The sequence below is a fragment of the Myotis brandtii genome, unplaced genomic scaffold, assembly GCF_000412655.1.
Source record: "Myotis brandtii unplaced genomic scaffold, ASM41265v1 scaffold612, whole genome shotgun sequence".
In the NCBI taxonomy this organism is placed as follows: Eukaryota; Metazoa; Chordata; class Mammalia; order Chiroptera; family Vespertilionidae; genus Myotis; species Myotis brandtii.
The window spans coordinates 390,428-403,612 of NW_005370328.1; the positions used below are offsets into that span (position 1 = coordinate 390,428).

The 13,185-nt window shown below is 38.7% G+C and overlaps 1 protein-coding gene across 4 annotated transcripts in view; it reads left to right on the forward strand.

Annotated features, from left to right (window-relative positions):
* EPRS (glutamyl-prolyl-tRNA synthetase) overlaps window positions 1–13,185 on the forward strand; it is a 44,848-nt gene that overhangs the window by 311 nt on the left and 31,352 nt on the right. For all 4 annotated transcript variants that reach the window (XM_014528055.1, XM_014528054.1, XM_005879884.2 and 1 more), the window contains exons 2-10: window positions 619–718; window positions 1,555–1,711; window positions 3,101–3,240; window positions 3,670–3,764; window positions 7,614–7,740; window positions 8,486–8,678; window positions 10,053–10,224; window positions 11,474–11,707; window positions 12,767–12,851. In XM_014528055.1, coding sequence (XP_014383541.1) covers window positions 674–718; window positions 1,555–1,711; window positions 3,101–3,240; window positions 3,670–3,764; window positions 7,614–7,740; window positions 8,486–8,678; window positions 10,053–10,224; window positions 11,474–11,707; window positions 12,767–12,851 — 1,248 coding nt within the window. In that variant the 5' untranslated portion in view covers window positions 619–673. The remainder of the gene's footprint in view (window positions 1–618; window positions 719–1,554; window positions 1,712–3,100; window positions 3,241–3,669; window positions 3,765–7,613; window positions 7,741–8,485; window positions 8,679–10,052; window positions 10,225–11,473; window positions 11,708–12,766; window positions 12,852–13,185) is intronic.

Consider the following 13,185-nt stretch of genomic DNA (forward strand, 5'->3'; position numbering starts at 1 on the left):
GTATACACACACATATATATATGGATTTTATTTTTTAAAAAAATCATTGTTGAAAGTATATATAAGGATTTTAAATTCAATTATAATTTACTCTGGTGGGAGATTGTAAGAATTTAAAGTCAGTGGTAATAAATAAATTTAGTAAGAATTATTTTATTGTCTCTTCTCTTTTTTTCTTTATGATTTGCCGTCTTTTAAAATACTTCTTAAAAAACAATTTTGATGGGGTTTGATCTTCTATCTTTACCTGGAAGTTGATAAAACTAGCTTCTCTCTGAGAATATATCCTTGGCTTTGGTGCTTTGATTTATTTTAAACCAGTTATTCTCAATATTCCAATTATATTTTCATATTTGCACCACTGAATAGACATATGGAAACTAATAGGAGGAGGATGCATCATATAGATAGTCTACTCTGGAGTCAGTTGTTGGATTTAGCTGAACATTTCAGAACAAATTGGAATTTGATAGAGTAAAGAACAAATTACACTTTTTTGGCTGTAGTAGAAAATACATGGTAAATAGGAGATTTCTATCTTTATATTTCTTCATACGTCTCATGAGTCTTACTAATTTGCTAGAACCAGTAATATTTTGCCTCATGCTTATGTCCTAGAAATGTGGTCTTCACGGACATAAATTCCATTCTTCGCTACTTGGCTAGAGTGGCAATGACAGCCAAGCTCTACGGCTCTAACCTGATGGAACATACTGAGGTACGGAATGAACATCTGGGTGTGATTAGTTTTGATTTATGCTTCTGCTCTTTTGAGAACTTCATTTTCTTGTTGGCTTATGTACTGTTATTCTGTTTAAGGATATTGACGGAGTGTTAGTCATAGGCCAAGTTAAAGAATTCTGAGCCCATTTTTATTTTCAGAAAAAAAACCTCTCAGCTCCTAACTGGGAACTTTTAATCCCAAAGTTGGGTCATTGAGTGCTTTCTTCCTCTTCCTAGATTCCTAGAATTCCGTAGCTGGATGTGACCATATTGATCATATTATGCAATCCCCTTACTTTACAGATGAGGAACAGGCCTAGAAAAGTTAAAGTTAGGAAGTTTCCCCAGGGTCACACACGTAGGTTGGACCCCATTTTCCTTTCTAAGTATATACCTTATTACAGTAATGCCTTTTTTTTTTTCTGTTTGTATTCAGCTCTAACTTTTCTAATGCTTATGAAATCCAGAATACAAAGAATAGTTTCCAAGTGTTTACTTTTAAACCCTGCAAGTGGATGAGTCTGTTTCATCTGGCTACCACCTATTGGGTTTGATCAGTTGGTTCTTCTTTCCTGCTGCCAGTTCTCCTATCTTTTTCTTTTTCTTCCCTGAAAGTGCCCCTTAATGTCCTGCAGAAAAAATAGTACAGAAAAATAACCACAAAATGTGTTTGTAAACGCCAGTTTAGATCCCAGGCAACTAGAATTAAATCCACATAATGGTAAATTCTATCACTTAAAAGAAAGGCATGGTTCTGACTGAGGTTGTTTGTTTGTTTGCTTGTTTTTATTAAAATCTAAATTCCAGGATGCATTTCTTTTATGTTCACAGATTGATCACTGGTTGGAGTTCAGTGCCACAAAATTGTCTTCATGTAATTTGTTCCCTTCTGCCATCAATGAGCTCAACCATTGCCTGTCTCTGAGGACATACTTGGTTGGAAACTCCTTGAGCTTAGCTGACTTATGTGTTTGGGCCACCCTGAAAGGTATCAATAATTCACCTTGAAGAATGCTGTGTTTTAATTATTTAACGTTTTGCTGGATAAGAAGTACACGTGCTTCTCTGTATTTGAATAAACATCCATTTATCTGTCTATCGACAGATACTTAGGACTTACAAAGAAATGACCACCCCAGCTGTTTTATCCCTGTCCAGTTACAGGGTTCCATATCTGTGCCCCGGGGGTCATCTCTCACTGCCTCAGATCCCCTCTTGCCTTTGGAGTTGGCCTTGTTCCTGCTAAAGATGCCCTCATCCCATTGATGTTAGACCTCTCCTATCTCAGCCATTACTTTACTCCGGGCACTGTTGTCTAATCGCTCAGTAGGAGTGTCAGTGAGGGGGTGAGCTGGAGCTGTCCCTCTCCGAGGTCACGGCTTCCGTCTTCTGTGACTAGTTTGCAACAGGTAAGGATATGGGATAGAGGAACAGTACAGAGGGGACCTGAATTTTGTTAATTTACTTTCTGTAAAAAGCAACGGGTAAGGATGTAGGATTGAGGAGCGGTAAGAAGGGGACCTGAATTTTGTTAATTTACTTTCTGTAAAAACATGCCTGAAGGAAATATGCCATAGCATTTTATTATTCTTTAAATTTGGGTTATGTGGGGTTTTAAAAATATTTTCTATACATTTTTGTGGCTTAAACTCTTCAAATTAAATTGTTGTTTAACAATTTAACTGAAGGCCTTTTCTAGTTAGACCTTTTCATCTATAGGTTTGTCATGACATTTTTGTCTATATTGATTTTTTACTTAATGTTTATGAAAGAAATATACCTTAAGGATATAACTTTGTGATGTTAAAGTTAAACAAATTTCCTTTAATACCTGTTTTTAATATATCTGAAGGAATGAGCTGCTTCTTGATCTTAATTTTTTTTATTTTGATCTCTAGTTGACTTCCTTAAAGCTTTTCCCTAATTATGAAATGTAGCAATGGCCTTACAGTGGGCATGAGGCAGTGGTGAGGGCACGGTTTACTATTTATTTCAATGAATTGAATTGAAAACATTTTTCTGTTAGAAAAGGTGGGAGGGGAAGGGCGAGAGAGACAGACGGACAGATTGCCTCCCGCATGCACAAGGACAGTACATGACCTTGACCGGAATCGAACCCCTGACCCTTCATTCCATGGGCTGATGCTCTAACCACCAAGCAAACTGGTCAGGGCCTGAAAAAGTATTTTTAATTAACTTCTGTGAATTCTGTAAAGTGTATTTAAGTTTTGGAAAACATTTCAGTGTATACCCTGATTTCATTCATTATAGAAGCACAGCTCTGAGCCATTTTCTTTCCTTAAATTAACCCCGACTAGAGCTTTGCTTTTGAAGTTGCAGACTTACTGAGTGATGTTAAAATTATGTTTGCTAACAGGAAATGTGGCCTGGCAGGAGCAGCTGCAGCAGAACAGAGCTCCGGTTCATGTAAAGCGCTGGTTTGGCTTTCTTGAAGCCCAGCAGGCCTTCCAGTCAGTGGGTACCAAGTGGAATGTTTCAGCCACCAAAGCTAAAGGGGTAAGCCTGTTTAAACTGTATAATGCTGACGTCTTTGTCAGAGACCCCAGATCTGAAAAGCAAGTTCTCCCTAGTCATAGTTCATTTTCTTTTCCTGAATAAACAAGGTCGTCTTGGACGAATCTGCCATTGTAAGTCTTGGCTGGCCTCTGCAGCTGGTTAACTACATACAGCCACCATCTACATAATTCTAGGTCGAAACAATGATGGTCATCTAGTGTGTGTCCCTCAGGAATTGCAAACTCCAAGTTACTTTTAGGTGTACCATCTTTTCTTCCTCCCAAATATCCTCTAGTTTTTGAACCACTGACCATCGATTGCTGGGCTTCTGCAGAGCCTTCGTGTCATATCGGGGGGAGGGGGTTATTTGTTGAATTAATATATTCCTAAACATTTAACCATATAACCTATTTTGTTGTTTGTTTTCAGGCCCCTCAGAAAAAGCCAGATGTTGGGAAGTTTGTTGAGCTCCCAGGTGCTGAGATGGGAAAGGTTACTGTCAGATTTCCTCCAGAGGCTAGTGGGTAAGAAAATAAAACTTAAAATTATAATAGTTATAATAGTGGAAAATCTTTAGATAGTTCTAAAATATTTTTAACATTAATAGGGTAATATAGAAGAAAATAAGATTTTAATTGTGGGAGTTAAAATTTTAAATACTTTAATCCTTTTTAAGTTATTGACAGTTAATGTATTAAGTTTATGGTTTTAGTTTATTAATTCCAGGAGAGAAACAGTTTTTGTGTTTTATCCCAGACAGAATTTTGATTATGATAGAAAAATTTCCGTAAGTAGAAAGGCTTAAGTTTTACTTACATTTTGAGATTTTTAGGTTTTCATTTAATAAGGACTTATATTTGTGTCATTAGTAGTAGAAGTTATGGTAGAATTATTTTCAGTTACTTTTCCCCAAATGAAGGGGAGTCCTAAAAATTATTAACAGGTTTCCCCACCCTTTTCGCTCTTGGCGCCCACAGACAATAATAAGAGGTTGCTAGCTCATTAGGAAAAAGACTTGTGGCTGCAGGTCAGTAGCCTGGGGCTGCTTCGGGCCATGCCCAGCATCCCCAAGAGGGGGGGGGGGGGAGGAGTCTCGGCTTTCACAGACCTGTCAGCCTCTTGGAGCACAGGAGGCAGGCTTTATAACAGCCCTTCACGGATGCGAATATGATTCAGTGCCTCTTGTTAAAGCAGCAGCCACGGAGCTTAGCCATTGGGAAGGTATTATACACATTTTATAAATGAGATGATTATTTTCCCCCAAAGAATTTTATTTAATTTCAGGTTTTGTATTGTGTAGCCAAATTCTTCCCCATCTGTGGCGAATGGAATGTGTAGACAATAGAAAGTGGCAGATACACAGCTTTTTAGCCATCCATTCTTGATCGTTCTTCACAAACTATTTCATAAGCGCCATTAACGGCAAAGCCAGTTTTAGCATTCCCCGTTTTCTGTCTGCTTTTCTAAGTTTGCTGATTTAGGTGGTGAAATAATGGGTGGGTAGAGGAGATGAAAGAGAAATAATGATTCTGGAAAATTCACAGACTAAATCATTAAGTGATTGATTGGTCGACTGGGTGGAATCAGTAACCAATAATACCTGTCTTGCATGGTTTAATTCCCATGAGTCTACCCCGTTTTCTGCTTCTGTGTCCCTGGGGTGAGAGGTCATGGCTGTCCTGTTGGGTAGTGACTTCAGTGATTTGATAAAACCCATTTTCTTAGGAGTAGTTGCTTATAGCGATACCATTTGAGCAGTTGTCCTTTTTGAATCTTTATATTTTCTATCACTTGGAGTAATGAATTCCTCATTTGTTCTAAAGTATGTCAATGTCAGAGCATGGTCTTATCTGAATACAGTTTTGGGATTTGGGAATATAAATCAATGTTTAGGTTTTCCATATTTTTTTTATCATATTTTCTTATATTGCTGAAGAATAATAATTATTATTTTTAAAAAAATATATTTTATTGATTTTTAGAGAGGACGGAAGAGGGAGAGATAGAAATATCAGTGATGAGAGAGTATCATTGATGGGCTGCCTCCCGAATGCCCCCTACTGGGGATTGGTATCCGCTGAGCCAAACCGGTTAGGGCAGGGCTAATTATTTTTTAATCACTTTTGGTCTTGCATGAAAGGCCAGAAGGCTTGACTCACCCTTTATTCTTATTCTTTGCTAACATGATATATAACTATTTTGTGCAAATGCTACCGAGCACTTTACATATAGTAACTTATTTAATCCTAGTAAGCCTGTGAGAAAGGCACTGCTAGTATCTCCATTTTACAAAAGCTTTCCGAAGCTGATTATTACGACGTTTAGTAACTTGCCAGCTCAAACCTACACTGGCTCTAGAGTCCGTATGACTTAAAATTATATGCTTGTGTCTGTCACGTGTGGCAGGAGCCCAATCCAGCATCTGCTTTCCGAAGCTGATTATTATGACGTTTAGTAACTTGCCAGCTCAAACCTACACTGTCTGGCTCTAGAGTCCGTATGACTTAAAATTATATGCCTGTGTCTGTCACGTGTGGCAGGAGCCCAATCCAGCATCGGTACTAACACAGCATGAGTCGTATTTTCTTCAGCTGTTCTAATACAGGTTGTCTCTTGGGAATGAATGTTTTACAGTCCTGTTAGCTTTCTTGAGGTTTGAATTATTAGAACTGCACACATTATTTCAGAGTCAGAAATATCTTTAAGTTTAAGATAATGGTTTGATTTTATCACCGCTCCTAAATTAATCCCTGTGTGTAATGCCTAACACATTAACTACACATTAACTGGTAGTCAGTGCTTATTAATCTCTTTTGCCTTAACAACGGGGGTAACATTTTACGGGTTTAATGCTTTCCGTGGAAACTGAACACAGTATTTCTGTTTGTTTCTTGAAACGCGGTTCTCTATTTTATTTTTAATGAACTTTTTATTTTAGAATAGTTCTAAATTTACAGGAATGTTGCTAAAAAAGTAAAAAGTTCCCATACACCCTGCACCTAGTTTTCGCCTAATGTTAATGTCTTACATCACTATGGTACCTTTGCCACAACTAATGAGCCAGTATTGATATATTATTATCATCTAAATTCCATATCTTTTTTTAATTTTATCAGTTTTTTCCTAATGTTCTTTTTCTGTTCTAGAATATCATCTGGGACCGCTTACAGCCCTTTATTTTATGCAGAAAGTTTTGAATAACTCTAAATGCATTGCATCGTACTTGTCTACCATTAACCTGTGCATATAAACTCTTAAAATGGAATCATTGATCTAGAATGTTATATGAATTTCTAAAAAGGGTTGATTTTAAAAATGATACAGGGACATACAGGGTGCTGTATTTTTTTCTTCCTTGTTGATATTAACTACGATCAGAGGTGTGTGTGACATTAGGTGACCGTAGAACAGTGTGACTGCAGCTATCTTTATCAATTGAAACTAGTAAAAAGTAGTGAGAGCCGATTAAACTTCCATGCTTCATGCCCTGTTTGCTAGCAGATAAATTATGTTTTTAACAGCAACAGTGTAGGCATTTCTTTTCACCCACTTCATTGATAGAGGAGAGTGTTGATGTGTGTACCATCATCAGCATTGCCTCTGATTCATTTTATATCTTACAATTGTCAGCTGCCCTTAGGAGCAGTAGTGTTTGCATAGACCAGGGGTGGGCAAACTTTTTGACTCGAGGGCCACAATGGGTTCTTAAACTGGACCGGAGGGCCAGAACAAAAGCATGGATGGAGTGTTTGTGTGAACTAATATAAATTCAAAGTAAACATCATTACATAAAAGGGTGGTGTTGATGTGTGTACCATTATCAGCATTGCCTCTGATTCATTTTATATCTTATAATTGTCAGCCGCCCTTAGGAGCAGTATGTTTGCATAGACTGTGGTTTACGGAGTGAGACCTTAGTCCTGGATGAGACCCTTAGTGAAAGTCCTTTCGTAAATAACTTGGTGAGATTTTGCATATGAGATTATTTCTTAAGATGAGTGTGGTAGTCTGTCTTTCTTCCTGCCAGGGACAGAGTTTCTATCCCAGTACTTTCCAACTAGAAGCAGTTTTGTTTAGTTCTCATCTCCTCAGAAAGGTTAAGTGTAACTCTTTTACAGAGTGAGACTTTAGTCCTGGATGAGACCCTTAGTGAAAGTCCTTTCGTAAATAACTTGGTGAGATTTTGCATATGAGATTATTTCTTAAGATTAGTGTGGTAGTCTGTCTTTCTTCCTGCCAGGGACAGAGTTTCTATCCCAGTACTTTCCAACTAGAAGCAGTTTTGTTTAGTTCTCATCTCCGCAGAAAGGTTAAGTGTAACTCTTCAGTCAAGACGTGTTAATGAGTGTCTCTGTGAAATGTTTTTGTTTTAGTTACTTACACATTGGGCATGCCAAAGCTGCTCTTCTCAACCAGCACTACCAGGTTAACTTTAAAGGGAAACTGATCATGAGATTCGATGACACAAATCCTGAAAAAGAAAAGGAAGATTTTGAGAAGGTAATTAAAGGTGTAGTGATAACCCTTTGTCAGAAAAGTTATTTCAAATTAGACGGTGACCTGATACCTTCATGGTATGTGAGTTAAATAGAAACTTCATTCATGACATTAAATTAAGTTTGTTCTCATAGACGCTTTTTTCCTTCATCTGTGTATTCTGTGTCTCAGACCTAAGCCAATAAATACCAAAACCTTCAATTTATTTGTTCTTCCTCGATTGTTGTAGAATTTCCCTAAATACCTAGAATTTACCTAAATACATTTTCCCTAAATACCTAGAATTTACCTAAATACATTTTCTCATAAATATGTTTCTTAAATTAATGGGTAACTAGAGGCAGGTTTCCTTTCTGTCATGTAATTTTAAGTTTATGGCTGAAACACACACCGACTACGTATTGGGGAATGGGACGGTCTCCTCGCCTCTCATATCATCTTTACCCAGAAGCACTGCAAGGTGTGCAGAGAGGGCAAGTCATTGTCAGAACGGCCAATAGTAACCAGCTTTTCCAGAGTAAATGGAAAGCTCCCTCAGGAGGCCACTTTCTCAGCCGACCATTCAGAAGCTAGTAGAGCGAGTCTCTCTGTTTTTCTTTTCCGACCTAATACAACTTGCACAACCATTTCCAGGCTAAATAAGACTGACGGTGTGTTATTACATTTTGCCCAAATACAGTGTCAAGGAATGAAATGGACAAGGAAATGTGCGAGATAAACTGATGGTGACTTGGGGTTCCTGTTGCAGGTTATCCTAGAAGATGTTGCCATGTTGCATATCGAACCAGACCAGTTTACTTACACCTCGGACCATTTTGAAACTATAATGAAATACGCCGAGAAGCTAATTCAGGAAGGGAAGGCGTATGTGGATGATACTCCTGCCGAGCGGATGAAAGCCGAACGAGAGCAGAGGACAGAATCCAAACACAGAAACAACTGTAAGGCACAGTCAGCGTTTGATGTTTTATTGATGTTCTTGTGCTTTGCACCTTGAGTAGAACATGGTTTCTTTGCTGTGAGAGATGCTGGTTTAAATGCATTTGGGAACGTGATTCATATATTAGTTCATCTCTCACCAATCTTTTTTCTTTCTCTGTCATCTTTCTTTTGTTATTTTGGGAGCCTCACAACTGCGCGTGAGGTATGCGTGCCCTTTGCATCTCACATACTACGTGCAGCTTTGTGCATTTCATTCTATTGGAGTGATTCCTTCTGTGGCATTTCTATATTTTTCTCAGTTGAAATGCTTAGCCTTTGTAAAGTGTTTGGTGATAATATTATGCCTTAAACCTTCCTTTCAGCATGTGGGGTAAATGTGAACATAACCTATAATCTTGGTGTTGCCCTAAATCTCTGAAATAGCACTTGACAAAAATGCACATCTTTGTTATTACTTGTCCTTGGGCTTCAGAATTGGCCTATATTCATTCTATAATTATGTTGCCGGAACTTCCACACTATTATAGTTGAATCTTGAATGTCACATTTGGGAAGTAAAGTCAAATAGTTATAGAGGTCTTTTGTCAAATAGTTACAGAAGTCTTTTTTCTTTTCAAGTTACCAACTGGACTTTTAGACCTAACTTGATCCTTTGGGAGCAGGTCGTGTGTCCACCATATTTCAGTAGTTTCCACAGAGAATCATTGTTTAACGGGTCTTTTTATCCAAAAGGTTTCGATATTCTGACATAGGTAAGACCATAGTCACTTGGATGTAGCATTCTTTTTCTAGGATTAAACTTGTATCGCTGTCTGTTTTCTATCCTCTCATTTTCTCGGATCCAAGGGTGTCCTTCCCACTGGAATGACAGGGGCTTTCAGGGAGTCCCCAGATTCAGGCTCTCAGCCCGAGCCTGTTCTCCAGATGGGCCGCATGGACCGGGCCAGACCGGGCTGTCCCTGGGCAATAGGTGGCAAAGGAACAGGGTGCTTCCACTTCAAAGGCACGGGGTTAATTGGAGGGGGGGCGGCCCGTTGGGTCATGATGGAAAATGGGAAATGCGGAGGAGAGAAACCTCCAGGCCGCATGCTTCTTGTCTTAGCCTTCATCAGTGCTACACGTAGAATGTATTGACTTCTTCTAAAAGATGTTTATAGAGGACATTTTCTAAGTGTCTTTTGAAACTTCTGCGTTAAAAATAAACCAGTGCATTTACTCTTGGCACCAGATATTGGAACTATTATCGTACTTTTAAACTGCTGATAATATAAAACCAGAGCATGAACACTTACATAAAATTACAGGACTCTTAAATTTGAATTCAACTCAATTAGTAATATGCTAGATAAACTAATATAATTCTCACTTTATAGCTGTTGAGAAGAATCTGCAAATGTGGGAAGAAATGAAAAAAGGGAGCCCGTTTGGTCAGTCCTGTTGTTTGCGAGCAAAAATTGACATGAACAGTAACAATGGGTGCATGAGGGACCCGACACTGTACCGCTGCAAAATTCAGCCTCACCCGAGGACTGGAAATCGATACAAGTAAGGTGATCGCCTGCCAGGCTCTGCTCCGATGCTCCCTGTGAACTCGGAGTCGGTACAGGATGGAATAGTGATGACTCCTGTTCTTTGCTCATCGTGGATGAACTGGGCCTGTGTACAGCAGGCAGCCTGTCGGGCGAACACTTACCACATCATTTCTAAGATGCCTTGTATCTGTAGAAGTCCCCGAGGCTGCCTGCAGTTGCTTTATAATGTGTTGATTAGATACACTGTGGTATCTATTTTTTTATTTATCTTTAGATGAAGATACTTGTCTTAGTTTAAACTTTGATTCTGCTAGGCATAAATTCATTCATGAATGTGACAGAACTGAAAATTTACAGAAATAGGAACAGTAAAAGAAAGTATCGTGTGTTTTTAGTTTCTATTAGTTTCTTGTGTGGGTTTTCAGGTTAATAGAATTTTTTCTTTAAAAGGTTCCTCCATTAGATTACTTCATAAAGTAATCATAGAATATGTTTTCTTATACTTTGAAGAAGCCTATTGCATACTCATACTGACTTTTAACTTGAAGAGATTGGTGAATATAATGATTACCTGGTTAGTTAGTGTGATTTTAAGTAAACTTGGGCTGTGTTGATGTGTGGCTCCTTGTTTCACTAAGCACATGTTTTGGATACATTTGGAAAAGTGAATTTGCATCCACATTTTCAGTATCAAGTAATTACGAAGCCTAATGCTGCAGGAGCAGTAATATGTTTTTTAAAATTCAAATTAAAACTGCTTATGTGCTGTGTACATTTTTTTAGGCAGAAATTTCTTTTAGGTGTATTCAATCTTAAATGGAATTTTAATTTACCTAATGTTTTTCCTCTTCTCTCTTCTTGAATGCAGTTATTACAAAAGTAGTTTACTTGAGTGTGAGATTAATAAGATTGAAAAGCTAAATTCCCTCCAAATGATTGTATCTTGCTTCCTACCATGATGTGCATTGGTCATTACAGAAATATGGTTGTACAGTTGGCTGTGCCAATACCTGACTGTCTATTAAATTGCAAATTTGCTTTTTTGTTTGAATATTGAGTGGGTAACAAATTTATTATCCTCAAATCTGATAATGTTTTGATATACTTTGATTATTAATAGTCATAAAACATGTTGGGTTTAAGAACTTCCTAACTTGTAAAGACTATGTTTTAAATTAGTATTGCTGCTTATAATGCCTAGTCTAAGATAGAAAGGCTAAAATGCTTCTTGTTGATGTGTTAAATATTCCCTTTTTCCCTAGTGTTTACCCAACATACGATTTTGCCTGCCCTATAGTGGACAGCATTGAAGGGGTTACACATGCCCTGAGAACAACAGAATACCATGACCGAGATGAGCAGTTTTATTGGATTATTGAAGCGTTAGGCATAAGAAAACCGTACATTTGGGAATATAGTCGGCTAAATCTCAACAACACAGTGCTGTCCAAGAGAAAACTCACGTGGTTTGTAGACGAAGGACTGGTGGATGGATGGTATGTTTACTGTTGAATGGAGGGAAGCAAGGGCATACTAGCTCAGTGACTTTTTAACTGCTGTGAGGCTGGGAGGACGATGGGAGGAGGTGGAATGCTAGGCCTGTGGGGTTTCTGTCCTTATCTTTATTTGCTCCAGTACATCAGGTCCCCCTTCCCCTTTGTTTTTTGTTTTTTGTTTTTTTAAATATATTTTATTGATTTTTTACAGAGAGGCCTTGAATGGAGGGAAACAAGGGCATGGTAGCTCAGTGACTTTTTAACTGCCGTGAGGGCTGGGAGGAGGTGGAATGCTAGGCCTGTGGGGTTTCTGTCCTTGTTTTTATTTGCTCTGGTGCATCAGGTCCCCCTTCCCCTTTGTTTCAATGCTGCAAACATAGAGCACATTGTGGGCCATGGTGCGTTTTAATGCTGCAAACATAGAGCACATTGTGGGCCATGGTGCGTGGGAATGAAAAGCACATGGCGTACATCCCCTGCACATGGGGGTACATCCTCAGCGTTTCATAGCAAAGTACTTGAGAATCTGGTCCTTCAGAGACCTGGTCTCCTGGTCTCCTGGTCTCCTGGTCATATGTACAGCAGGGACCTTGGATGTTTGTGAAGTAAAAAGCACCTACTGTTTAATGCCCGGGAATGAAAAACACATGGGGGTACATCCCCTGCACATGGGGGTACATCCTCAGCGTTTCATAGCAAAGTACTTGAGAGTCTGGTCCTTCAGAGACCTGGTCTCCTGGTCATATGTACAGCAGGGACCTTGAATGTTTGTGAAGTAAAAAGCACCTACTGTTTAATGCCCGGGTTTTCCGTATCTGAAGGTGTCACCCTGTGTCTTTCTTCAAATATACGTGCTTGTACTGTTTCCAGTGGTTGACTGGTGAGCAGCTTTCCTCTTCCATGCACTCGGGCTCTGGGTTGTGATCTACCCAATTATTACAACCACCTCTCAGTCCAAATATTTAACAAGCTGAATATAATATTACTCGTTAAGGTATTTTGTACTCTCTGCATCTACACATTAAAAAAATCTAATACTGAAAAATGTCCGTTTCCCAGGGATGACCCCAGATTTCCCACGGTTCGTGGTGTGCTCAGAAGAGGGATGACAGTTGAAGGACTGAAGCAGTTTATTGCTGCTCAGGTGAGTGATGGTTCCTTTCCCAGATTATCTGCTGGAATTTTCAAGTGTCTCTTAATACCTCCTTTGTCTTTATTATTTCTGTTCTTTCTATTCCTTGTTTGTGCCTTATAATGCAAGGGCAAATGTTTTTTAAAAAGAGTATGTTTAGTACTGTTTATACTCTGAGAATGGGAGACTGAGAATGTCCTACACTCCTAAGCTGGGGTTGGACAAAGGCAGCTGGAGTATTTTTATCCAGTGCAGTAGTGACTGTTGACTCTACCTATTGAAGGAACCAAATTAGCTTGTACATCATAAGTTTGTATTCCAGCGGAAATAAACTTGCAAGCAATTA